Genomic DNA, 27,526 nt, shown 5'->3' on the forward strand with positions numbered 1-27,526 from the left:
CAGCATTTAGCACTATTACAGTATGAACTGAACTTTTTAACAGAAATTCGGGAACAGACAAGTTAAAGTAATTTCATGTACAGGTAGAAGAGGCCTTAGTGTATCCATAACCGAGACTTTTGGAGTATCCCTGGTGTTTATTTCAGCAAAAATGGCAACCCTTGTTCAATTTCATCACTTACCTAAAAAAAAAAACCACTATCCTACCTTTGAATGGCCATGGGGTGACAGCTTAGCTTAAGCAGACCCAAAACTGTCCTTATATGTCTGCAACATTCGTTACCCAACAGGGAAAAACTTTCTTACTACTACTGGGAGAGTCTACTATGTACATAAATTATGTAAATAAGGTTCTTTGATTCTTGCAGAACTCCCCAGTGACCCCCGCACCAAACCCGCTTACCTGCACCAGCCCACGAAAACCCTGCATTTCAGTTTGCTTTACAAAAAAAAAAATTTCACTTCAAATTTAGCGATCATTAAACTTTTTCCAACTCCTTCAGATCCTTAGTTGGGTGCTTTGGTATACCCACTAACAAAACCTGAAGATTCCTTGCCACGCTATCTAGACAAAAATGCAAACATGTATTGTTATTAATGTAGACACATGCAATCCAATCTTTTTCCTTACGTACCGAAACACATGTTTTTAATAACCTCCAACAGGTGCTATGCTGTTTTCTGTACCTCCCCCTCCCCCATCCGTACATAGACTGTTACAAATTATCGTGTGTAAATGTAACCCATCTGTGCTAGTGATTGGAACGATTAGGCTTCAACCATTTTTGGGTGAAAGCGCAAGAAATCATATCAGTGTGTCCCTTCGTTGGCCTTTCAACTGGTACAGTATAAGCAACACATGTGCACTATAAGGGCTAAGAGCACAGCAAGAATGTTTACAGTTTGGGACTACAGGGAGTGGTAAGTTATATGTGATACACAGTTAGCAACAGGAATTTCCTGAGTTTGCATGTATTTTCTGGGTTGGTATTTTTATAGGGTATTCAAGGTTTGTTTCGGATATACCTGGTATTTTCAGTATATTCGTTGATGACAGATTTCAATACCGTCGGTATGGATATGTATGAAATACCAGGTAAACCTGGTATATTGATTTACAGACGCACCCTTCTCCCTAGTCGCAACATTGTGACTTCCGCAATTTTGGTCTGTACCATTAGTGCGACAATTCCTGCTCAGTCTGATAATCGGATGACATCAAGTCAAGGTTTTCTACAAAATGTCGCGCTGCACAGGCTCTCCTTCAGACCTTGCTACACATGAGTTGTTGTTGTTCACAGTTGTGTTGTTGTGTGTTGTTGTTGTTCAGTTGTTGTTTGTTCACACACTCATCGTTGTTCACACAGTGTTGTTTACACTGTGAACAACTCTTCCTTCTTGCCTGCGAGCAACATGTAGTTTTTGTGAACGATCGCAAGTCCACATGATAATTTGCAGTTAGCTCTCAGTGTATTCTCCACAATTCTACCACAAACATACCACCTTTGCATATTTTCTTAAAACTACCCACCTGTGCAGAAATCACCGGTCATAATGCGCTCTGATTGGCTACACATTTGTTATGATTGTTAAAAGTTATATGCCAGTCAAATTCAGTATAACACATGAAAAACACAGAAAAATTTAGGCCAATTGTGGGAGTCAAAATCCTAACTAAAAATGCAACCATTATGAAAATGCACATCATCAGAATTTAAACAAATTCAAAAAGGGGAGGGGGAACCCTTATAACCCAATATACACCCCTTATATCCCTATCCTAGGCAGCAGATATGTACAAATGAACAGATCAGTGATGGACCATCATTTTGCTTTTGGAAACTTGGGAGCTATGTTCTTGCCAAGGATTTTACATGAACTTACAGATGTTTGTGAGCAGTGCCTACAGTATACTCACTCAGAAAAGGCTAGTTTAGTAAAATCAGTGACATTGACTAGGTAATATCAGACACATTGTTTTCAAGAGCCTTAAAAAGAACTAATTTAACTAAATTTAAAACAAAGAAACCATGAAAGGATGAATGACTAAGAGATTCCAGGAAAGGACTTCAAATAATTTTATATAGCCTTAGGCCTAGTTAGTTTTATGATTCCAAGTTTGAATCTCTTGATTTTACTTAAATTCCGTATGAGAAGAACTATGTTAATCAAAGTTACATGTGTGTAACAGGCTACTGCTGCAATAAGTTCCTTTGTCGTCAAGTCTCAGTTATTTATTGGTGATGTTAATTTGCGAAATTTAGTGAAAAATCTAGTGATAGTAGTTTTAGTACATTAGTAGCTAAGCCTGGCCTAGGGGGCCTAGGCTAGGCCTGGCTGCATGAAAGCCAAAACTTCTTAAACTGCCTTCTCCCTATGGAAATGTATTATGACAATATTGCCCATTTGGAGAATGCAAATCCTGTTTAAAAATGAACATTAATTTCCTCTAGCCTTATACATGGTCCACGTTAGGCGAAATACATATAGGCCTAGGTCCGAAAAAAAATATTTTAGGGCTAGTAAGTAGTACACTGTACTATAGTAGTACAGTAATATAGTATTAGTAGTGCTACAAGTATTACTGAGTAGGCCTACTACTATATTAGTTTACCAGACCTAACGTTAGTACTAGTCTTGGTTATGTAGTTAAAGGTACAAGAATCCTTAAATTAGTACTAACTTAGCAGGTTAACTTACCTTTGTGGATGCTTCTAATTATTACTCTGACTCTGAGTGTGACTACTCGGTCCTTAGTTAGAACAGGACTTCTCAAAAATGCTCGTATTATAGGTTGTTTTAAGTAAGACATCCCCGTAACACAAATTTTAGATTAAGACTTACCCATCCGTTATAGCGTAGCAGCAACGAACTATTTACAATGCTACACAAGTTCCCCAATTCGGTAGACACTTTCAGTGTTACAACAGTAAACCCGGAAATGAAATTCATGAATCTCAGCAAAAGCAGAGCAAGTCACATACAGTCGTTTATAATAAAATTGAGCTACATATTTTACTCCTAATATCTGAAAAAAAGGTTTAAAATTCAAGAAGATACTTTTATCGTACATAAAATTTTCTTCTACAATTTATGTGGCATCTATATAGACTAATGAGCTTCTCGTAAATACCTTTGGGTAAAAACGCCTGGATAAATATTGAAGTAGCAAGGTCAGATCTTTGCTCAACTAAAGCCTAATGTTACAAGATTCACTAAGTAGCATTTGTATCAAAACCCATATCCTTCAGTAGTACATACACCGGGCCTTCCGCCTAGCATAAGTAAGGACTTTTGTCAGTGAACATTGCATGTTTCGTGTTATCGAATTCTTAGCATTGATACTTCCCACAGATTATTGAACAAACTGAAGAGAAGACGCACATCTTGTTCCTGTTCGGTGACTGTGAGAGTGATTTGCCAATGTAAGGCCTAACGTATGTTAGTAGTATTGTTACACACCCTCTTGTACGCAGGCCTAATCAAAATAAGGCAAACATTTTGTATGCATTCATTCTTACATCGCAGCATTGTCATTTGTAGACGATGTATCAGATATAATACAAAGGCTATACAATATAGCATACACTGATTAACTGTTTTGCGAATGCCTATTACTATGTGCTTGAGCAACTGCAAGCCATCTTAAACCAGCCTTGAAATTCAAGTATACTAACTAGCTGCACTAACTAGCTGATTTATGATCCATAGCCTAGGTCAAACCTTGGGAAGGACAAATGGCTGATAAGCAAATTGAGGATGGTGCAGATGACACTGCTAGACTTGGAAGACCTGGACAGGGAAGTAATTCTAGCTTAGATACAACAAATGCAAGTGGTGGAAGTGAAAGTACAACAGGATCTTGGTCCCATTCCACAAATAGTTCAGCTAGCGGCAGTAGAAGAATGGAGACTTCAGTAACAGTTAGTGAACCAAGTGCAACAGATACACTGAAGGTAGGTGAAGACATAAAAGTCATAAGGTTTCCATCACAAGACCTAATAGTAATATGTCCTATACTATGGTATTATTAAATAGCCTACTGTATTGTAGGTGGTTTAAACTTAGCACAGTCCTAAAAGAAATTTCACTCGTGGTATTGTGTGATTGTTTAGGATACTGTATGTGGTATTCCTACTGTACTCTAAGTCTGTAAATGCAGTAGATGTGATCTAAACACACAATTGGCAGTATCTAGTGATAAAAAAGCATACACCATCTTAAGGAGAAACAGGGATGAACATTGCCTGACCATGAATGTAATTTGCTAAATTTATTTACCAACAAATTCAATTTGAACTTTAAATCATCTAGCATAGTGTTACTCTGACCATATGCAAACCATTCACAACATGATTTTGTATAAAATTATTGTAAATGTTGACCATCGAAAACAGTGTGACAGATATTTTAGCATAACCCTAACAGAACAGTTTACACCTGTCTCATATTGCTAGTTGATCTTTATGCAATTTATTCCCATTTGTGCTGATTTATACTGATATTTGCTGGGGGTTTTTCTCCTTCTTTTATAAATTGATCTGCAAATATGACATATTTAATATTTGTTCTCGCCATCTTATTTTCTGATTCTTTTGTTCACAGGCTCTCAAAGAAGAAAACAATAAGTTGGATTATCCAGAGAATCTTCCTCTGCTTCTTGGCGAAAAAATTGTCGAAACAGGTTAGTTGATGTAAAATGAATCAATCTACTCCACAACATCTCATCAGTCAAACAGTGTTGAAAATCAGCTCTGTCTATTTACACCCTTCTAAGATGATTTGATTATGTGATCTACATTAGTGACTTGCCTGTAAATGAAAGGCAAACCCTTTGTGGCATAGTTGAAACAAAACACTTAACTAGTCAAAAGTAGTTTTTCTTGAACATTGTTTTGCAGCTGGTAAATAGATCTATATTGATTAAAATTCCCCCTTTATTTGCCTTTAAAGTAGTTGTTGGGGCAATTTCATATATTTTTTTCTGGAAATTTAAAGTACTGATTGTGCAGAAGGTGCATACAAGAGGTAGTGATCTATTCTAGAAGATGTTAAGGGTGTTGGGGAATGGAAGATATATGAGTTTGTACACTTGGGTAAGGGACAATTTTTTGTGGGTTCTAAAGCAGCATATCAGGAGATGTTCATATTGTTTTCACATGTATAATTTGTGATGTACTTGTGTTTCACTGGAAATTCACTTCATTTGTTTGTGCAAAAATTTTCCCAGATTTTTCTAGGAAGGACTGTCTATTTCGTTTGTAACTTGATTGTTAAATTTTTTCCTTTCCACAGCACATGATGTCACATACCTTTGTCCATTTCAGGGGAAGGTGAAGGGAAACCTCTATGTGACAAATTACAAGTTATTTTTCCAAGGCACAGAAAGGGTAAGTAAATGTCGATCATCAACTGTGATCTAGATTTGTTTATTATAGGTTTCCTCAATCCAGTTTTGCACTGCTAGAAAGCTTTTCTCCTTTTGACATATATGGTCCTGTGGATTTAATCAGATGACTCCATTTGTGCATTGATCATGTGTGCTCTTTCCTCGCAGAATGCAAAGTTTGTCTTAGATGTACCCGTTGGGACCATATACAGAGTGGAGAAGGTCGGAGGTCAAACGAGCCGAGGCGAGAATTCTTACGGCCTGGAAGTATTTTGCAAGGTGAGCAAACGTTCCGCTTATTTCAAACTTTAACTTCTGTACCAGCGATCGCTCCATTAGTTTCACCCTGCATCTTGACATTGTACACTAGCAGGAAAAGGAACCTCAGACATTCTTAATATCTATCGATAATAATGATCGTTATTACATCATTTGTGTGCTTTCTAAGTTATACCGCATTGCAGTGGTGATTGAAACTATGTGTTTGTAAGTTTTAAGACAGTCTCGTGTAATGATTGTAAGGAGTGGTAGTGACCTCCTTCTGTACCGCCAAAATCAATCATCTTCAAGTACTTTGGTTTCTCATAGCACTTTATAAGTAGATTGTGCTACAAAGCCTCTCTTAAGCTGTCCTTACATATTTTACTCACATTTTGGTCATGAAATACCCCCCCCCCCCATTCCCTCTGGTTTGGCTGTTTATATTGATGTACCATAGTACAGTATGTGTGGATTTTTCTCAGTGCTGCCTGTGATTCAAGGTACACTTCCTATGTTTGGAATATATTTCTTTTTAACTTCTGATATTGCGTTTCATTTCGCATCACTCTGTCAAGCAGTTATCAATTGCCCAGTGCTGCTGGCAAGAAATTGCTGTTTAAAGCTGCATGGTCCACTTCTATTTCTACATTACGATGTTATTGATTTGAAGTGACGGGGGTTTTTAATTTGTGAATCCTTGATCAGCGAGCTTAAGATGACCGTCAGTTATCTTAAGATCCGTTATTTCCTCTTGTAGTGACCATAAGGTGTTGACAATATTCCAACTTGGCTGTAATATTCACACTCCAGGTGTGCAATAGGTTAATGGAATACTCAGACATACGTAATGCAGGAAAATGCATATTAAATCAACTGGAACCCATGAATCTTGTAGTGAACCATAAGACGTAAAAAGAGTACCCTTTTACAGGGCGAAGAAATTGTTTTAAAGACAGGTCTGCTCTTTGTACAGTATATGCCACTAATTCCATATGTTTGATCTTTCAGGACCTGAGGAATCTGAGATTTGCTCACAAACAAGAAAACCACGACAGACGCCAAGTGTATGAGAAATTACAAATGTATGCTTTTCCATTGTCACACAAGTTGGTAAGTTGTCAACCCAGAAAGAAAGTGTAATAATTTTGCAGTCTTGTAAATTATTTTTCCATTCCTTAATCCCTGCACAAATATTCCTTGGACCACAAAAATGAAACCATAATTCGAGAACTGTTCTTAAGTGGTAGCAGGGTTCTGGCCAGTCCATTTTATCCAGGCGGTGCGCAAGGTTGGAATGTGGATTTTGCTTCTCAGCACATGGTTTGAAAATGTTGTGCCCGTTGTGTCCATGTTTGTCAAGATAATGAATTTATCAAATCCAAATAAAATACCGTGCTGCAAAGTGTTTGCGAGGATTGTCTTGGCATTCTTGTGTTGGTTAGTTACGGTACTGATGTTTCACTCACCAAAATGTTGACTGTAGTGCATCTTTTATTCCCCAAAGTCAAAATTCTACTTGCCAATTTAGAATTGCAGATAATCGTTGAGGCCCGACAGCTCGTTAAGATAGAACCCGTCAACTACTAAAGATAAACAATTTAAAGCTTGTCAGGATGAATTAACAATCTCACAAAGAATGTGCCACAGCTTTGGTATGCCCAAAGTTACATTAAGGATAAAAAAAGCGTGTCCACATTTCATTTCAACAATCTTACATGCCCCTCACCAAGTCCCCCTCACCAATCCCCCTCCCCCTTCACCCCCCAAAAAACAAAACAAAAACAATGGAAACTTACAAGAACCAATAACCATTAAAATTCTTTTGTTTACTCATTTTTCCTTTCACTCTTTCAGCCGTTCTTTGCATACGATTATAAAGAATATTATTCCGAAGATGGCTGGAGTGTTTACGACCATGTCACAGAACTCAAGAGACTGGTACGTACAAACCCATTAACTGTCATGATTCTTCTCTTTTTGGAAGATTGTAATTTACAGAGAGCCCGAGTGACTCCTGTCCTCCGGTCGACGTGGCATCGGAGGTGCTGTGGCTTCTCGCTGGGACCTTTAGAAATTATTCACTTAAGTAGAAGTCAGGTACAACTTAGTACAGCAGGGGGGTTGAATTCCTGACGTTGTTGACTCATTTTGTTCTTCCAAAATGAGAAGACACACAGTCAACAGGGGGACATATTTAAATCTAGTAAGATTAGGTTTTACCTTAAGTACTACAAATACCTCTATTGTAGAGAGCTTTACCATTTTTGTATTGCTCTAAGTACAAGCCTCTTACCTCCAGAGTGTCCAGGCAGATGACCAGTGGTCAAAGAGCCTGTAAACATTGAATGATTAGAAAATTACACATAGTCCCATCCTGTGACAGTTGAAAAAGCAATATTTTTCTGAGTTTAATAGTAGACTGATTTAGATGTGAAAACAGAAATAACAGCAAGACAGACCGACCACGGCTGACACCAACTCTCCCCAACCCAACAAACCCCCCCCCCCTACCAAAATAAACGGAATCAGAACGCTGATTTATATTTTCCAATATAGTATGTACAGTGCGATGACTTGTTAGTCCTTTTAGGAAACTCCCCATCACTTAGTTAAGCACGCAGGCACCCTTTCAATTTTAATTATTTTACTTTTGAAATTAGTCGTATAATCTCTAAATATTTGATATGTAAATGCATACGTTGTTTCGACGTGTTACTTCAATTAGAAAAGCTCCATCACTTTATAGTTGGGCGAGGTGAACCTATTCAAGTTTTAGTTATTAATAGCGTTGAAATTAATTATTATTTACTTTCCATTTGTTTGAGCTGTGTGAGAGTGAAAGTGGGTGCTTCTCTTATTAAAATAACCACTGTACAGAAAACTGCACTGAATGATTTAGTGCTCATATCTTCTATAAGTGTTTAGTTCTCATAAAAAGGTTTCGAAATTTATGAAGTTTGTGTTTTTTTTCGCCCAGGAAATACTGATAACGATATGTACCTGTGCATCCTAACCGCTTTACTTATTTCCATTCGTGTAGCAACATGCTCATGTTAGCAGTATTTTTGCTATAGGATATCACATAATATAGTCCCTACATAGGGGTTTATCGTGGATGCAGGTCAGAAATAGGTCTTTATTTGTAGGCAGTGTCCTTTACCAAATTAGGTGTGAAATGGATCATGAAAAGCAGTTTGTATTTTGTTTCTTGATCTATTCAATCTACCCCTGAATGGCAAATTTAGAGTTTTTTATAACTAAACTGTATGAATATTGGAAAAAAAATTGTCTGCTAACAAACAACTGCCAACTGTCAGTATTCCCTATATCAATTAAACAAATTATTTCTGAAGAAAGAACAAAAATTACTAATCAACTCATTGCTTTACAAATGGAACGTAAAATGTACATGTTGTCAATTTAAAGGCATTATTAAGTGATAGCTCAGTTAAAGACGCTGCTGATCAATGTGTTTGTCTTCTGATGTCAGATATGAGGATTCACTACCAGGACAAAATTTTAAACAGTAGTCCGGTTGTCAGAGACAACCAAATTTCAGTTTGGACAACACCAGAATCAGATTTGGAGGTTGTCCGGCAGATCGGCAGTTGTTGTCATCGAAAATATGATTACATTGTAAATCAATACCCCCAAATAGTTACGACGTAAAAATGGTATCATCCCAAAATGGTTGCGTGCTATTCACCAACCTATACAACTCTCCTACAGTGTATATATCGGTCATTTGTGTTATTTCCGACAACCAAATTTGCTGTTCTGATAACCAAAATGTAGGGCCTGATTGTCCTTGGGACAAGCAAGAAAAAAAATTCCCTAAAAATGTGCCTCTCTTACCTGTCTCATCCCTACTATAGCACTTTCCCATCTACCTAGCCTAATAACTGGAAATGCAAAAACTTTACTAATACTTTATCTACATGATAGACTCTGAATCACCTCTGTCACAAGTGTACACTATTATTGCACATAAAAACATGTTATGAATGAAATACGAATTGATAGTTTTAGCTTTGTTTGGTCTGCGATGGATAGGATTTATAATGCTCGAAGAAGACTTATCTCTTAATTTTCTTTTTCTCTTTTCAATTTCATCAACAGGGCTTGCCAACTGAGAGCTGGAAGATCTCAAAGATTAATGAAACTCACAACTTTGCTGACACATATCCAGCAATTGTAAGAGTTATGCTATATTTGTCCCATGCCAAAGGCAAAAGGAACCTATGCAATGTAGATCCCATGTTTGTGTATGTGTGTTTGTGTGAGCACATACTGTATGTGTGCGTGTGTATGTTATGCCTTGGGTTGGAAACAAAATAACTCTAAAAGTTATAAGTGGTTAAAGTGTGGATGTACCATCATACTGATGACAGGAAGCATAGCCCCTTTTTTTGTACTGATCAAAGATCATTTCAAGTTGATAAAGGTGAAACCTAGAAAGCCTTATTAATGTGATAACTCAAAATGGACCAGGAAAAAAAAAATCAAAAATGGATTGAAAAATCAGTTTTAGAATTTAGCTCCACCTTATCTGTTTATTGGCTCTGTAGATGAATGAAAGCCCAATACATTCTGCTTTAAATAAAACTTGGAAGGTGTTTCATTTCATATCGTACATTTGAGTTTCCTTTCCAGTTCATGTATTGTTTGTACTCCAAGAAAAAAAAAACAAGGAGGGGAAAATGTTAACTCCTTCTGCAATAAAACAAGTTCATTTCTTTAAATAAGAAACTAAAGGGCGTTGCAATATTGAATGGATAGGTATTTTGTTTAACCTGCAAGTTCAGTAAATTTCATCTTCAAACTATTTTCTTTACAGATTGATAGATAATTTACCAAATAAATTTTTTTTTCTCTGATAGTTTGCAGTGCCAGCAGATGCTACAGACGAACATCTCAAACAGGTCGCAGAGTTCAGAAGCCGGGCACGTATACCCGTAAGTAGTTTGGTTTAAAGCCACAGATTTTTTGGGAAGTTACTCCCCAGCAAAATTGACGTCTGGGGACTGTAGGATATAGATGGATTCATCGAAGGAAGATATGTATTTTACCGGTGCTGAGTCTTGGATGTTAATCCATCAGCCGCATCGTATAGGTCGTGAAAGAGCCAAAGTTATTTATTTCTGCACATGTGAAGATAAAGTTTATACTAATTGCCATTTTTAAGTCAAATAACAAGTATTACATTATTTCAAATATCTAGTATACATGAAAATGTGATGTTTAAGGCTGCAAACAAAAATGGAAATATCGGATGGTAAGAAAAGGAAAAGAAAAAAAAAAGAAGCTAATCTTTGTTTCGAATTTTACACGAATGACGATCCTCACGTTCTGTCTGTTTTGATAGCTGTTGTCATGGTTACACCCAATCAGTCAAGCCAGTATCACTAGATGCAGTCAACCTCTCGTCGGGATGGGGAGTAAGAGAAGCAAGGAGGATGAGAAGTACCTGCAGTACATCATGGACGCCAACGCTGAATCTCACAAGATCGTGATTATGGATGCCAGGCCGTCGGTCAACGCCACGGCCAATAAGGTAGGTATGAGAAAATAAGGTCCCTAGAAGAAAGATAGCACCTCGATTTGTTCAACGCTGCTGTTGAACGATTAGTTTACGTTGTTTTCATTTGTATGAGTCAGTCCAGCAGAATATTTGTCTTTAAAAATATCCATTATTGTCTATTAAAATAACTAGCACTATGGTAAAAAATTGAAATTTTTTTTTAGAATATTTAGGCTTTGCAGCTCTAGAGGCAGCAGATTTTCTGCCAGATGAGTTGAATCTTACTTAGTCAGTCAATCCATTTTAACTGCCTTTACTTTTATATGGAACCATATAGATTTTTTTTGCCACTAACGCACCCCTTGCTTCATTATCACTCTCCCCCCCTTCCTACCTCCCTTCCCCACCCCTGCCCCCCTGATTATTTCTTTTCCAATGGCTGTTAACACAGATACGTTTCTTTAGCATATAACTCAGTCAATATAGCATGTAGTTGTTTCGGCAGTTATCCTTACAGACTGGTTTACAATTTAGTTTTGGTTTCCTTGGTTTCCCAGGCGAGAGGCGGTGGATACGAGAGTGAAGAGATTTATACGTTCGCTGAAGTGATATTTTTGGATATTCACAATATCCATGTCATGAGGGAAAGGTATGTATACAAGCATTCATGAAGTAATAATGATAAGGGAAATAACGAACGTTATGTCATACGCCGGTATCCGTCAAGAAAACAGTGCAGAAAGCTTTCAAGGTCGACTTGAAGAAGGGGAGAGAGCTTGAAGGGTTCAGGTAATTTGCTAGGTAGGGTTATGGTGGGTTGCAGAGCTATTTTGAGGATGTTAAACGGCCTTAAAACGTGTTTGGTAGTAATAGATGTGAAATGAAAGCCTCTAGTAATTTTGTTACACCTGTCCTGATTGACAAACCCCACTTAGTTGTAGATCTGCCGCTACTGCCTTTTCTCAGATATAAAATTTTGTAACGAAAATGTCAGATGTTTTATGTCAATAAAAACTGTATTAGATAATCCATAATAATCTGTCATTATTTTTAACAGCTTGAGAAAGCTGAAGGATATTTGCTACCCCACTGTGGATGATGCACACTGGTTGTCAAACTTGGAATCAACTCATTGGTTAGAGCACATAAAGGTAATGGAGTAGAGCAGTGTTTATTATTTGTATCTAAATGGGTTCATAACTGCTGGTGAAGACAGGTAGCAGACAGATTGGTTAGAGCACAAAAAGGTAATGGAGTAGAGCAGTGTTTAATATTAGTATCTAAATGGTATGAATCAAGGTACTTTATATGTAAATGAGGTTCAAGGTACACTAGTGTCTAATTACCGAGGGTAGCAAGCTGTGTGTGCATTTTCTGGGATCGATGGTGGTGTGTAACACTTCTGTTACACCTCATTCGAAACTAGGTCAGATTACCGACATTAGACGTTTCTTTTTGCGGGAGTCTTCACATGCTTAATATGAAGATGAGGTAAAATTGGCGTACACACATTCGGTCCTCCATAGCGTTTGTTATGATACACCAGTCATCTTATCACAGGCAGTCTGCCCCAGTACCGAACGATAGTACTTCTCTTCTTGCGTACACAGGTCGTCTTAGCTGGAGCAGTCCGCATCGCTTACATCGTGGACAACCAAAAGACGTCCGTTGTGGTTCATTGCAGCGATGGTTGGGACAGGACATCCCAGCTGACAGCTCTGGCCATGTTGATGCTGGACCCTTACTATCGGACAATCATCGGCTTTGAAGTACTCATAGAGAAAGAGTGGATATCTATGGGACACAAGTTTGCGCAGGTTTGGTCCAGTAGACTGATTTTTATCAATGTTTTATCCATAGTATGATCGATATCCATCCAATAAAGTGATATTGATCGATCGAATAGACTGATAAATGATGAAAAGAACAATATTGGCCAGATCAAATTGATTCTGAAAAATCTATCAATTTATTGCTGTTAGCTTAGAGTAATATCGACTCCATAGATTGGTATCGGTCAAATAAATTGGTATTGATTCCGTAGACTGATATTGATTGTATATGGGATAGGATTGATCAAAGAATCTGATATTTGATCTAGTACTGACAGACTAAGCACACCCATCCCTCCTGTCCGATTTCAAAGTTTGACTTTTCTTGTATTGCTTTAAGACAACGTTACAGTCAATGATCTATTTAACATTTTTTTGGTGTAGTTGTGTACAACATCTTGACGTCAAACTTTAATCAATAATGACTTCAATTGTAACCTTTTCCTTTTTGTTTTTGGGGTGTTTCTTTCTGCCTGTCTTTCTTGTAGTTCAGTCCCAATTTTTCCATGTCTCCCTTTGCAACCAATTTCTTATCTTGATTCATCCAAACAGAGACATGGTCACGGAGATAAGAACCATGCGGATGCCTTCAGGTCGCCAAACTTTCTGCAGTTTATGGATTGCGTTTGGCAGATAACTAGACAGGTGATATACATATATATATAGCAGTGACTATCTATACTCTTTAGGTAGAACCAAACAACCATTTTCATCCCCCCCACCTCCCAAAAAAGGGGCTTTCATTTGGTTCATCAATATCATTAAACCTCTCAATTATTTGTAGAACCAAACAAAAGAGGAAAAGAATGCAAAAATATTTAAAAGTCATGTTTAATACAAATGTCTTTATAATAATTACATCTTCCTCCTCAGTTAAATGAAATGAAAGATAAAAGAGTTACAGATATAATTCCATGGCAATCAGTTAATTAATAAATGATAATTATGGTGCCAAACTTCAGATTTAACACATTAAGCGTTTCAACTTGGCACATTCCATAGTAGCAACAAATAATCACAGCCAAATAGTCTTGTTATCAGTTTCTTTTTGTTTTTTTCCATCATCTTTTGTTTTCAAAAAAAAAACAAAGGTTTTCATGAGCCTGTTCATTCCTCTTGTCACAAGAGTTTCATATCAAATATTATCAAAATTTCATTTAAAGCTTGATTTATAAAGTAATGCTCAACTCTGATATTATATGACTCACAGATTAAAACCAAACATTGATATTTGCTTACCATGTATTTATTCCTCCTTAATACTGGAGAACCTACCGGGAAATAATTAAAACCCACTCAGTTTCATGGATGATTGATTGGTTGATTGGGTGGGTGGGTGTATTGCATTCCGTGACCTATCGACCACATTCAGGCAAACTAGCAGCACATATATATTGTATATACCCCAGTGACAAAATGTGAGCAAGTTTATAATAAATAACCCTAAGAAATTAGTCTAGGAAGGTGTGTTTGTTGTTTGCTTTTCTTGGGAGGGGGATGGGGGGTAGTGGTAGGGATGGATTAGGTTTGCTTGAACATTTTCTCCTCCAGGGATGTTGGATCTGAATCAATATCTTAAGACATACTCTCTTGGTGTCATACCAAATGAAATGTGAAATTTTATTGAAAATGAATATGCATAAGGGGAACGGGAGGAAAGTGATGGGTTAGTGGAGGTGGGGGGAGGGGGAAGGGGGGACAAGGGCATTGTTTAAATGATAATGCTTTACCTCTGTCAAAGTGAATGCGGACCCCTTTGGCCAAAGTCATTATTTTGAGTGACAATGCTAATAGAAAATGAATCCATTGAGGGGTTCAAAGGTCAGTTCGTGTACAAGAATGGGATCCACCCTATTGAAAAGGGAGTCACATTATAGTCTTAAATAATCTACTCACAAAACAGATCTTTATAAAAAAAATAAAAATTCATAAGACAATGTTAGTTGCTATAGCAATAGTCACATCATTGAAGATTTTGCTTGGTACCTTTCAAGCCGGCCCACACTGCCGGACTTTACACATGACAACAGTTGGGTCGTGATCAGGTCTTCAGTATACGGCAGGCTTTGAGGCGTGTTTTGCATAACTCCGTAGGTGCAAGAGTTTTACCAAAGTAAACAAAATTAATAGACGAATAGAATTCTCCGAAACGTTTGTTAAAATGAAAGATCTATATGCAATGAAATATTGATTTAACATGTAAGTTGAGGTTGTTCAGAGCCAAACTCCAGGATGGCTAATGTTTGACAGGTTTTGAATTCAATTTGAGTTTGGCTTGTCTGTCAAGTGTGGAGACTTAACAGACAGATTTATCGGCAAGTTGAAAGTAATCCCAGCCGAAAAGGAAATGTAACATTGTACATAAAACAGAGACTTGGCATGTTGAAAAACAAATGTAAAAATGACAAGTCATTATTAAAAATTTCTTTTCAATACTTGATAGCTTGCAAAGTTGTTGCATGCTATTGTAAAGAACGGAAATGCTTGTAGTAAATTTTCTTGAGACCAACTTCACTCTCATTGGAGTATTTCAAATCAATTTTTTGGGTATATACTTATATGGCCAATATGACTTTTTCTACCTTCTTTTTTTACTTGATGTGGGAAAGGGAGAGGATGGGAGGGGGTGGGGTGGAGTCCAGGACAGTCTTTTGCTAGCATATTTGAACTGTTTGGTGTCTCTGTATGTTGAGTAAAGAAATTGATTTTGTTTGGCTTACAGTTTCCAAATGCTTTTGAATTCAATGAGCACTTCCTTATCACGATTCTGGATCACCTGTACAGCTGTCTGTTTGGAACGTTCTTGTACAACTGTGAACGTGAAAGAGTAAGGGAGGTAGGTATTAATAACTTATCAATAGCTGCTAACTTTGTCTAAGTTTTTTCATATTTTTTGATTTGATTTTTATTTTTTTATATTTACTTTTATTTTTTTACCCTCCCCCTTCAGTGTGGAAACTCTGATCTTATTTAAATAATCTAACATTATGAATACCTGTGTTGTTGAACAAGAGTGTGAAAGGTTAAATTGTTTTAAGTTTGCCAAACTTCCTCGTGAAAGGTCAAGGGAAGTATGAACGTAGTGACAAGATAAAAAAAGAAAAAAAAAAAAAGAATGAAGGATGTTAGTGTTGGTGATGGGTTGTGTTTATGATGGGAATGCATAGTGAGACTTCAACATCAGCTAGACAAGGACTTTATTTCCCTGTTTTAAATAAGAAATCAAAGGGAAAAGCATTGAACAGAGTTAATGCCCAGGTGGCACAATGATATCAGACTACATAGTAAACCTAAAACAGCTTGAATACGCATATAAGAAGAATTAACACAATTATGCATACTTGATGTTGGGTCGCCACAATGATTCTTGTAAAAGGCATCTCGTGATTTACTCAAGTCTCTGATACAAAAAGGTATTGCATATTACGGTGGTTGATAACTGGTAGGAGGTTGATATAATTAATATTATCAACACATGAGCACGCCAATCAATGAATATATAACGACTCTTTGAAGAACAGTCTATGCCATGTTGGCTGATACCAGCACATTATATTGCACAAAGGTTCTTAACAGATTTCTGCAGACGACAGATATTGTTGGAACTGCCTAGACAATATTTATTACTATATTGAATATACAGTGTGTAGCTTTTAGTGTAAACAAGGCGAAATTAACTCTTCATGACTATCTTTCCATACAGTCGGAGAGCATCAAAGCTATCCAGTGATGTATGCTTAAACAGTTCATGGCTCAAAAAGTTCCTAAATTTCAAATGTGAACCGACTTGAATAAATTTAGGCAGCCATTTTCCCTGTGTGACGATAGAGTGACTCAAGTCTTCAACAAGTCTTGAGGGTGGAAAATGACTGGTAATTAACACACAGGCTAACTTTCCAGTCTAATAACCTTGAACGGTGTAGAAGTAACCAGGGGCGAAAAAGGAACGGCAGTCTTACTAAAGGGCGGATTTTCAAATGTACTGTAATTCACATCAGGGGCGAATCAAGGGCTTAGCCGGTCAACAATGGTTCTATCCAATCAACCATATTTGGAGTTAGGGACAAGCTTATTGCGATGTGGTTTTCCAACTAACAATGTTGAATATATTTTCTTTCCCATATAATTGTCATATTATCTGCCACCTGAATATCTCTTTAATGGAAATTGGCCAACTGTTTATATCAACGTCAGAAAGATCCTTGTAAAAGGCATCTGGTAGAAAGTTGATATAATTAATATTAATTAACAGAGGAGTACGCCAAGCAATGAATATATAACGATTCTTTGAAGAACAGTCTATGCCATGTTGGCTGATACCAGCACATTATATTTGCACAAGGTTCTAAACAGATTCATGCAGACGACAGATATTGCTGGAACTGCCTAGACAATTTTAATCGCTATATTGAATATCCAGTGTGTAGCTTTTTGTGCAAACAAGGCGAAATTAACTCTTCATGACTATCTTTCCATGTATGTCCGCATACAGTTGGAGAGAATCAAAGCTATCCAGTAATGTATGCTAATATAGTTCACAACCCAAGTCATCCCGAAATTTAAAACGTGAACCAACTTGAATAAATTTAGGCAGCCATTTTCCCCTGTATGAAGATAGAGTGACTCAAGTCTTCAACAAGTCTTGAGGAAGGAAAATGACTGGTAATTGACTTGAACTGTGCAATGAAGTGACTTGAGTGTGCAATCAAATATCATTCTGGTCGGACCCAAGTCAGGCTAATAGCTAATACAGTACAGTTTTAGCACAATATAGTTCTCTAAGTCCAGACAATGAAAAAAGCGATTTGGAAATTGAAAAACAAAATTAAACACGAACGACAGACTCATGTCTGGAAGGTCTGGTTCCTTTTCGTAACCATCTGTAAAACATTTATACGTCTCCCGAGTTTTCAAGATTAAACCCCCCAGACAAATTCTTTCCAACTGAAGAATTACTGAATAAATTTCAAAACGATTCCAATCGGAACGACGAGATACAGAAAGGTTAGATTTTGGATCTTGTGACTGACTTCCTCTCGACAGTGTGCAACATTTCTGAAACATGTTCTTTTTACTCTTTAAACAGCAAGTGAAGTTGAAGACGGTTTCGCTGTGGTCTCACATGAACAGTAACCGTGACGAATTTATCAACCCAATGTACGCCAGCTACCCGCATCAGCATGTGATCTTTCCCGTCGCAAGCATGAGACGCATTGAATTCTGGGCAGGCTATTACCTCCGCTGGAATCCCAGGACCAGACCCCTGGTAAGTGTACAGGGCTCTTTCTAGGCAAACACTAAATTTGGTGATTTGTCGACCTACTGATACGCTCTGAATATAAGATCAATCCTCCCCCCTCATCTACCCTTTGTAAATTTACTTTAAAGCAACATGCACTGCAAATTTTAATTCCGGGGCAATACTCGGGTAAGTCACTCGGTGGTATTAATGGCATTTGACCTTTGACCTATACAGGAACCAATCCAACAGAGACAGAGGGAGTTGGTGCAACTGAAGGAGTACTTGGAGAGAGAGGTCAAAGAGCTGCAGAAACAGATCGAAGCGAGAGATTTCGGTATCGATTCTGGCTCCGGTTCACCGCCTCGGGTGTCCAGTCCAGTCAATGCTTAACAAGATAAGCTAGGGACGACTAAAGGCACCAGGGATAATGAAATGGTATAGGCAAGGATTGCATTCTCCCCCCCCCCCGGACACAAGAGAGAGCTATAGAAACAAGAAAGGGCTGGGGGAGGGGGGGCGGGGTGAGTGGTATTGACTCGGTGCTTCACTATAATATATATTCATTATTTTAATCAGCTTAATTTGTATATTGGTTTTGAAACAAGTTCCAATGATTGGAGATAAAAAAACAGAATATAACCCGCTGAAAATTCATCCTAATTGAACAATATCAAAAGTTATCGTTACCGTGTTGCAATTTCAAACAACAATTTTACGATGTGAGGGTTCTGTATATATATTAGTATTATGCACCAGGTTGAATTCATTTTAAAAACGTGTTGAATCTATGTTATATCTTGCATCGCATGCAAATTTTGTGCAATTTTTACTTCCTCACTTCTACTGTATAATCTATTGCATGTCAAACTTGTTCGTACGTATGTTTGTACTAGTCCAAGAACCGCTTTACTATGGCAGTTGAAGTTTCTTCAAGAGATGAACTCAAGTTATTAGCATTGCTACTGATTGTGAAATTATTAACTTTTTTGGGGGGAGGATAAGAAGAATTGAGAGAATAGCGAGCAGAAGTGTAACACCGAGCGGCTTAATTTTAAATAAGGTCAAGTTGAAGCATTGCTAGTGATGTTACTCGACTCCAGTCACTGTATTATCTGTCCCTTTAGAGGCCAAAAATCTTTACAATCTTCTTCGAGTCTCTTTACTTGAAACGTTAGTGACTCAAGTCATGACTTGGTACAACGCTACTACTGAAACTGGAATAAATTAGAACCAATTTGCATCTTCCTTTTTTTTTCCATTCTTTCCTTTTATGAGAAGAATAGCCAGTAAGATCCTCGTCTTTTGTGCAGAGATGTAATGACTTCATTTTATGGTCCAGCCCAATCATTACTATTATCTCTGTGGAGAAAACCAAGACTAAGACCTTCTACTTGATTAGTACCACACTGTCTACTTGACTGTCTACTTGACTGTCTACTTGACTGTCTACTTGACTGTCTACTTGACACTCTACTTGATTTATACCACACTGTCTACTTGACTGTCTACTTGACTGTCTACTTGACTGTCTACTTGACACTCTGCTTGACACTCTACTTGACACTCTACTTGATTTATACCACACTGTCTACTTGACTGTCTACTTGACTGTCTACTTGACTGTCTACTTGACTGTCTACTTGACACTCTGCTTGACACTCTACTTGACACTCTACTTGATTTATACCACACTGTCTACTTGACTGTCTACTTGACTGTCTACTTGACTGTCTACTTGACACTCTGCTTGACACTCTACTTGACACTCTACTTGATTTATACCACACTGTCTACTTGGCAGCACCTGATACACCGATCACATTACAGGCATTGCTGTTCAATTGTGCCAAAGAAGGAAAGGAAAAACAATTACACAATAACGAATTCAGTCTCAAATACAGGAATTTGAATATTTATCCCTGTTACATTTTCCACTAGAAATAACGTGATTTCAATAAAGTTCCCAACAAACTTGTGTCGGAAGTCATCGGTTTCTATTACGCGTGTCAGACCTTGACACTGTTCACAGTCAACACTAAATCAAACTATAGCTTTGACACAGTGTAGCATACCAGCTATTCTATAACTCAACCAGAGCTAATGATGATACCAATATTTCACCTGGTTTATTGAAGGTTATGGTTGGCAGTAAGTCGTTAATCGTAATGTCTAATTATTGTAATTAAGCTTATGTCATCTTCCGTAGACACCATCTGTATTATGTTAAAAAAAAATTTTTAGTATTGAAGTAACACACCACTTCTCATGATAGGAAAGCATGTTTGAAGGTTTGCTCTGAGCAAGGGGAAACTAGTGTCTAGTAGGGAATGGAATGAAGGGACTGGAAATAGATAAGTTATCTTGATTAAAATATGAATAGAAATAGATTGGTTAGAGTGTAAACAATATTTCATTTAATCTCTTACCAAATGTCAGTTATTGCAAAAGTGTAAATAAATATACTGCTGACTAATAGCACTACTCCTGTCCATGTACAAAATTGTCTTTTTTGTATTGTTTGGCTGAGTATGGAAAGAGGGTACTTGACAGCAGATGAAAGCCTCACACAACCCCCATAAACCTTGCCCCTCTCCCACCCCCCCCCCCTACTAACCACCCTGTAAATCTGGACTTCATATCAGGCAACAGCTAGTACACTGTGCTAAAAGGAAGTTTTGCTAGTTCAAAGAAAAGAAAATGGTAGGCAGACACAATGTCCCACCCCATCCAGTTCAAAGAAAAGAACAATGGTAGGCAGACACAATGTCCCACCCCATCCATCAACCTCTTGTCACCACGTTTAGAAAATTTTGGATAAAAGTGCAACCTTAGAGCCTCCCAATCATTCTCCTTCTAGTATTCCCCCTCCCCAACCGAACCTCGTTTGTTAAAGGAATATCTAATGATTAGAGACACTTATTCTAATGTTAAATCAGCAAAGAGCAAGCAATAATGATTTCATCACTAAGATTTTTTTTAAATTTCTTAGTTACACCGTCATTTAACTTCCCACTCAATCCTACACTCCCTGATAACCCTTCCATCCCAATGTAGGAAACTTCGTCGTTACACGCAGTACGCAACGATCTTTGTTCTACTTAATTGATCCTTACTGAGTCTCTCAACTTATAAGCATTTTTCCCCCAAATAGATCAGTGAAAGTAACACAGTTTTAAGTAATAAATTAGAAGCATCTCTTTGTTAAAGCATTGTATTATCGGCCTAGTCTTCCGATAAGCGTAACTAAGGGTTACAAGAAATCAGCGAGAGCAGGCAGTAATGATATTTACTTACAATACTGATTTTTTTCAAATCTCATTTAGGACGAATTATTAGGTCCCCCTGGTAACATCATTTACCCCCCCCCCCCATTCTCCTCTACCCTTCCTCACACTCACCGCTTCTCTTACACCTAATATATTAGATATCCTCGTAAAGCGTGATGATCTAGGTCCCTCATTAATCTAATGCATGGGAGGAACTCGAAACTTTCTTCCTTATCCGCATATTCCAAGCTTTCTCCAAGAAAAGAGTTACAGTACCTATTACCCAGATGTTATGTAAATAATTAAAAATAGCCTCCCTCCTCATAAAACGTGATGATCTATGTCCCTCATTAATCTTAAGCATGGATGAACTCTCAACTTTAAGCATATTCCAAAGTTTTTCACAAAAGAGCTACAGAACCTACTACACACAAATTATGTAAATGTCACTGGACGGCATCCGTAGGGACATCGTTTTTTGGTCCACATTTGAGTTTCCATCATATCTTTAATCTGCTTTTCATACATATTTTTTATTGTGATTGTTATAATGACCACATCTAAGGACTTTTGAGTCGTATTATTGTATCCAGTGGAATTGTCTCGCTGAGATATAAAAGGATGAATTTTCCGTACTTTTCCACGGTAGGCCCCTCTGTTCTATAACATTAGGTCCACTAAGTGCGGATATTGGTCTCCGTTTGCCGCTATTGCAGTAAACCCAACCGAGCAACGTATCTACGGTGTCTCTTAAAAGACATCATTATTAACAAAGTCGAAAAGAATTTGAAGTCTCTTTGGTGTCATTTTAAAAGTATTTCTGATTACATTACATACAGATTCGCACTCCCTCCTTTTCTACGAGAAAGGTACATATGGGAAACATGACAATGACCGTGATAAAATCAAATTTAAGATTACTAGAGATCAATTCGCTCAATTTGTTTCAAAAAACGGTTAAAAAGTGTTATGAATTCCTCCTCATTCATTCATTTTATTTGAGCATGTTGAACGCAGGCTGTAACGGTCGTGGCAAGACGAAATATTAAGACGGTTACGAACAAAGGTTGTGAAGTCACCGCAATTTATTAATCCGCAGTCGCACAGATTCCATGACTCTATTACTCCGTAAAACTATCGAAATGCAAAAAATAGAAAACTTACAGTACTAAATACAACATTTTTATAGTTTGTTTCTTGGCACAAATAAAACTACACAAATTTCACTTTTGCACAAACATGAACCAGCAAACACACACGAAGAAAGCATTTAACTTATAATACAGTATATAAACACCAAAATACCTCTTTAGCCCTTTAACATCGAGAACATCCAGAAACCACTGTTACGAACAGCATTACGTGAACAGCATTACGTGGCACTACTTTCCATCCATTTTGGATCTCAGATATATAAATTTACGTATTCTGGCTAGACGCAACCAACGCCAGTAGTCCTTTTTCCGTGTGCGCCCAATATATGTATGTATATATCAATGGACATTGAAAAGGACTTATTACGTAACCCAGATCACGAGGGTTCAACAAGCCAATCACGCAAGGTCCTCGTTCAAACATGAGCGAATAATTATGCAGCTGAATCTGAACAATTTGAGGTATGGTCAAACAAAGTTACCAAATGTTATGTAACAGACAACAATACGGAAACACGCAAAATACATTTCACTATACACTTGCGATAACATGTCATTACGAATCACTGCAGACTCTCACCCAAACCGTTAAAAAATACCGCCCCCCCTTCTCTTCCTACACTGCGCTCCCAACAGTGGCGGAGCGTCCATACAGTCAGGGGGTGGATCCCCCCCCCCCCCCGTGACGGACTCAAATGGACTTCTGGCGCCCTTTTCAGCTATTTACCACTTTTTACTCATTCGCGATTATTGACTTTTTTATTGCGCTCTCATCTACCTATTGACATTTGTCACATTTTGTTGGCGATGACACCTATTTATTCTTCGTTTATCTGCAAATTAGCCAGGCCCTAAAAGGGTCATTTACGGCGATCTAGGGAGTATCTTTACTCAAAAAAATTCTGTACGTTCCTCGCCAACCTGTGGTGACGCTCCGCTTAGATAAAGTCGAAAGCGCCCATACACACCATTCTCGCCCCCTCTAACCAATACCCATAGCTCCGACACTACTTAGATTGCCACAATGGAGATTGTTTCTATACAAGTAAGGTTAAACTCGTCAATGTCCCACCCCGCCTCCCTACTCCCTCCTCTTCTAAATATGCTAGACACCAAATACTGGTCACTCGAGCATTCGACTGCCGTTCCTCTTTTAGACATTTATTTGTCTAATTGAGCCCTCTTCTTTGCCAGTCTGTGAATTATGGAGAGTTACATCTAGCAATGATTTTTATCATGCTAAATTCCCTGCAAGCACTGGGAAAGTGTAGACTGAAACTACAAAACCCCACACATGGAAAGGAAATAATCAGTGGAGTTTACAGTAGTACATGATAATTTAACCTCACTACTAGGCAGCTGCAGAGTAAGCCAGCAGATGGCTTTCATAACCATCAATGAAAGTTCGAATGCGTTGAAGCAGTTTCTAGCATAAAAGCGGAACTACCATCAAGCATCCAACCTGAACAACAGTTCGCAGCAGTATTCGATGATAAGTTGAGATGCCAGGTGAAGTACATCTGGAAATTGACAAAAGCTTCCGACCGACCTTTCCTCCGCCACATCGGCTCCCGCACGCCATTAAGCCTAAAGTCAAAGTTGAGTTAGATGACTTAGTGATTGAGCAAAGGCGTCGTCACAGCGCCAGTCACAGAGTCCACACAGTGATGGGAAAGCCAACTAGTTGTAGCAGAGAAAAAGAACGGCAAGTTTCGCATATAGACCCAAGGCCCCTCAATCAAGCATTAAAGAGAGCACACTACCAACTACCTATACCATAGACGATATCTTACCAGACTTCATGTTATGAAGCTAAGCTAGCAAATCTTACGTGATACGCGCTTCCTATAAATAATTATTACACTGCTAATATACTGCGATAACGATATTTGTTTATAGGCCACTGCAGATCTGGCTGTCTTACAAAATATGAAAGTTAATATTGTCCATCAGTTAAGTTCGTCAAATATATTTAAGTCCAGACATTGGACAATAACAACAAACATCCTACTTGAAAAATTGTAAAAGAGCACTATGTTTGTCTTTCTGATATAATATGTAAAAGAACATGTGAAAAAATTCAAACAGGAAACAAAATCTGCTGAAAATAGGATATCATATGATAATGATGAAACTGGCAAAACATTGTAGCATCAGATCGCATCTAAGGACCTTCAATTGTTCAAAAAATTTCAAAGGGGAGGGGGAAACCCTCTCCCCTTGCCATATTGCTAGTCAAACAATTCTTTTCAAATAGAAGCTAAGGTGGGCTTCTGTAGCGTTTCTGCTCTTGTTATTATCGTGGGGCGGCGGGCTAAGATGCTATGTAGTCTTGGGGCAGCTGTTGAATTAGAAGTAAGATATGTTGGTAACATATAGGGAATCTATGAAATATGTTGATTCATTTCACAACTTTCAAAACAATGCTGAATGATAAATGAAGTGATACAACTGTCTTAGTACATTTGCTGTACCCGTAAACTTCAGACAATTGCGTGTATTACCATTTATTTTTCCTAAGAGCAGAAGAAAGGAAACATAGTATGCCACACGGACGGTAGCTTCTTTTACGTCTTTGGCTTCATCCAGATTCGCGTGACACGGTTTTCTTAGGAACGTCGATCAACACTCAGCCCCCAAAGCTAAATAAGATTTCTCCGTTTGACAGTGATAGATCCCTTTTTGTAATAGTAACTCAATTTCACTGCAAAACAACAAAAAGTCGAAACTGAAAGAAACTTAGATTTTGGTTAAACAGTACTACATAGTCCGTTCGTGGCGTGTTTTGTTTTAACTTTTCGAAGACTGATGATTTAATCAATATATACAGATATGTTGGCAAACGGTAGCGATGGGCCACGGCCCGTATATTTGAACTTGTATATTTCTTCAATTCATCTGTAGATTATGATTTCCTTTGCTCGTGTACTATCTCTGTATAATCTTCTCGTCGGTTAGGCTGACCATCCTTATCATTCCCCTGTTGGTCAAAATAGCCTCTCACTATTATGTAAGCAATGATTGTAATTGTTATAATTGCTCCACCGACCCAAGATAACCAATAGTATTTCTGATGCGGTTTATTTGTGACGACGTTCTCAAAAACGTACGTGATTGGTGTATCTAGGTTGACAATTACATTGACAACAAGGACACAATCAAAAGTTAATGCCTCAATGGTAGAGACAACAGCAATGACACCAAAACAGCTAGCAAGAAAAGTTACCGCTATGACGTCAGCAGAGCTCGGTATTGTCCACTCGCTGTACCATGCGCACGTGGCAGTAGAAAAAGTCGTCTGTACGAATGCGTGAGTCAACAGTATTAGCGAAAAATATCCTTTCTTCTCTGATAATTTTCGAATAAAAATATACCCTAAAGCGACTGATACTGCACTAGCTAGGGCATACAGTTTACCGAAAAACGCTGACTTTGAAAGATCGGACCACGCCACCTGAGAGACGTCGCCGAATATGGCATCAGTACCGTTTGCGTTTCCTTCGATTGGGAACAGGTAAGGTGGCCTAAGAATCAACTGTTGACCAAAGAATACGAACACGCAAAGTCCAATTTCTTCCCAACCGAACGGCTCCTTTAGAAAGAAACTCCCAAAGATTCCACAGAATACTATTTCAGAAGCTTGTAGGGCCATCACGTCACCAGCTGTTGCCATGGCTACACCGTGGTTCTCTAAGATATGGCTTAAAGCCATAAAGAATCCAGCGCATAAGATGTAAAATGTTTCTGCTTTGTTGGGTGGGAGTTCCGTTCCATTTTTGCGATGCATGAAGACTACCATAGGTAAAAGCAACATCCCAGCGAAAGCAGTAACCTCTCGAAAAGTTAAAAATTCCGTCGCCGCACTCGTAAATAGAACGTCTCCGGAGTTCGTCAAAGCCACAACCAAAGCTAAAAGTATACCCTTCAGTGTTGCACGCAGCTTATTCGCCATCGCCTTACCCTAGCTGGAATCTCACCTCAGTCAGATACCGCATCTCAGATACTGCAGGATAAAAAGTTTGAACTTCAGAAGCTCGATGATGAACCATTGCATCTTTGGCAGGCTAACGATGTAAGGAAATTGGCAATCAGTTTGGTTGGAGATATTTGCGGGTCTAGATTGTCGCATGTTTATTTTGCTGTCAATTGGTTGCGTCACTCTCAGCCGAGAATACAGTATAGCCTGTCAATCTACAAACGCAGTCGAATAAAAGTAAATTACTAAGGAAAATAGAAAGGTGTAAATGTAAGTGGGCCTGACGTTTCGATCCCAGCATGATCTTCTTCAGTTTTTGTTTTACTTTTATTTTGAAAATAGAAAGGGCACAATATGCTAACACAACGCAACCACGTTAAATATTATATTCAGTGAAATATACCAAGACACTTGTTGAGAGATAACTATCATTCAAATTAGGAGTATTTGCATATGAATATAAAGTATACCAAGTAGGTGGCGCTATATCACTACTCAACAAGTTTGGCCAGCAGCGCCCTCGCTTTCATTCAGTAAATTGTAAATATTTGTCCTGCTCGTTATTGGTTTATTCAACTTCAATTTAGTTTCAGTGACGAACTGCATGGCTTCTTGCATTTGTCTTATCAAGATTTGATTAATGTGTGAGTGAGAGGGCCGGGGGAGGGGGGGGGGTGTACCACTCAAATTCAGTCTACAAATGTGTGATTTATCCCACAATCTAACAACAATGAGTAGCAGATATTAACTTGTATTATATGACATTGCATTGAAGTGATCACTTGTTTTATAGCCTAGCAAATTCTTTTTGTAAGGTCAAAGGCATAATTATCAGGATAAAGGTTGGGTCGTCGGTGGTGAACGTGAAAGGGAATAGCGAGGGGC

General features: G+C 38.0%; 3 protein-coding genes across 7 annotated transcripts in view; 1 reads left to right on the top strand and 2 right to left on the bottom strand.

Annotated features, from left to right (window-relative positions):
* The window catches only part of LOC139980306 (tyrosine-protein kinase Tec-like), a 49,109-nt gene extending 46,227 nt beyond the window's left edge, over positions 1-2,882 (bottom strand). The window contains exon 1 of one of the 2 annotated variants that reach the window (XM_071991868.1): positions 2,701-2,882. The gene's annotated coding sequence lies outside the window, so the exon portion shown is untranslated. The remainder of the gene's footprint in view (positions 1-2,700) is intronic. The other variant, XM_071991869.1, reaches the window with a different exon arrangement.
* Positions 2,883-3,174: 292 nt separating this feature from the next.
* On the top strand, positions 3,175-20,723 carry LOC139980304 (phosphatidylinositol-3,5-bisphosphate 3-phosphatase MTMR2-like). 2 transcript variants are annotated; one of them, XM_071991867.1, is made up of 17 exons: positions 3,175-3,425; positions 3,712-3,956; positions 4,606-4,684; positions 5,296-5,390; positions 5,558-5,668; positions 6,659-6,760; positions 7,505-7,588; positions 9,770-9,844; positions 10,531-10,605; positions 11,016-11,204; positions 11,729-11,820; positions 12,229-12,322; positions 12,782-12,988; positions 13,556-13,648; positions 15,726-15,839; positions 18,090-18,269; positions 18,480-20,723. In XM_071991867.1, exons 2-17 carry the CDS (start codon positions 3,738-3,740, stop codon positions 18,633-18,635), a joined length of 1,965 nt encoding a protein of 654 aa, XP_071847968.1. In that variant the 5' UTR covers positions 3,175-3,425; positions 3,712-3,737; the 3' UTR covers positions 18,636-20,723. The 2 variants fall into 2 exon arrangements, with proteins under 2 accessions (XP_071847968.1, XP_071847967.1); XM_071991866.1 differs by having other exon boundaries at positions 3,176-3,956.
* LOC139980307 (solute carrier family 35 member G1-like) lies at positions 6,768-27,074 on the bottom strand. Of its 3 annotated transcripts, none has more exons than XM_071991873.1 (2): positions 22,817-27,074; positions 6,768-7,230 (listed from the first exon to the last, which is right to left on the bottom strand). In XM_071991873.1, the coding sequence occupies exon 1, from the start codon at positions 26,615-26,617 to the stop codon at positions 25,571-25,573; it is 1,047 nt and encodes a 348-aa protein (XP_071847974.1). In that variant the 5' UTR covers positions 26,618-27,074; the 3' UTR covers positions 6,768-7,230; positions 22,817-25,570. The 3 variants fall into 3 exon arrangements, with proteins under 3 accessions (XP_071847974.1, XP_071847971.1, XP_071847973.1); XM_071991870.1 differs by having other exon boundaries at positions 6,768-7,233; XM_071991872.1 differs by lacking the exon at positions 6,768-7,230 and adding an exon at positions 22,233-22,645.
* Positions 27,075-27,526: the final 452 nt, after the last annotated feature.

Source organism: Apostichopus japonicus, chromosome 14 (assembly GCF_037975245.1).
Source record: "Apostichopus japonicus isolate 1M-3 chromosome 14, ASM3797524v1, whole genome shotgun sequence".
In the NCBI taxonomy this organism is placed as follows: domain Eukaryota; kingdom Metazoa; phylum Echinodermata; class Holothuroidea; order Aspidochirotida; family Stichopodidae; genus Apostichopus; species Apostichopus japonicus.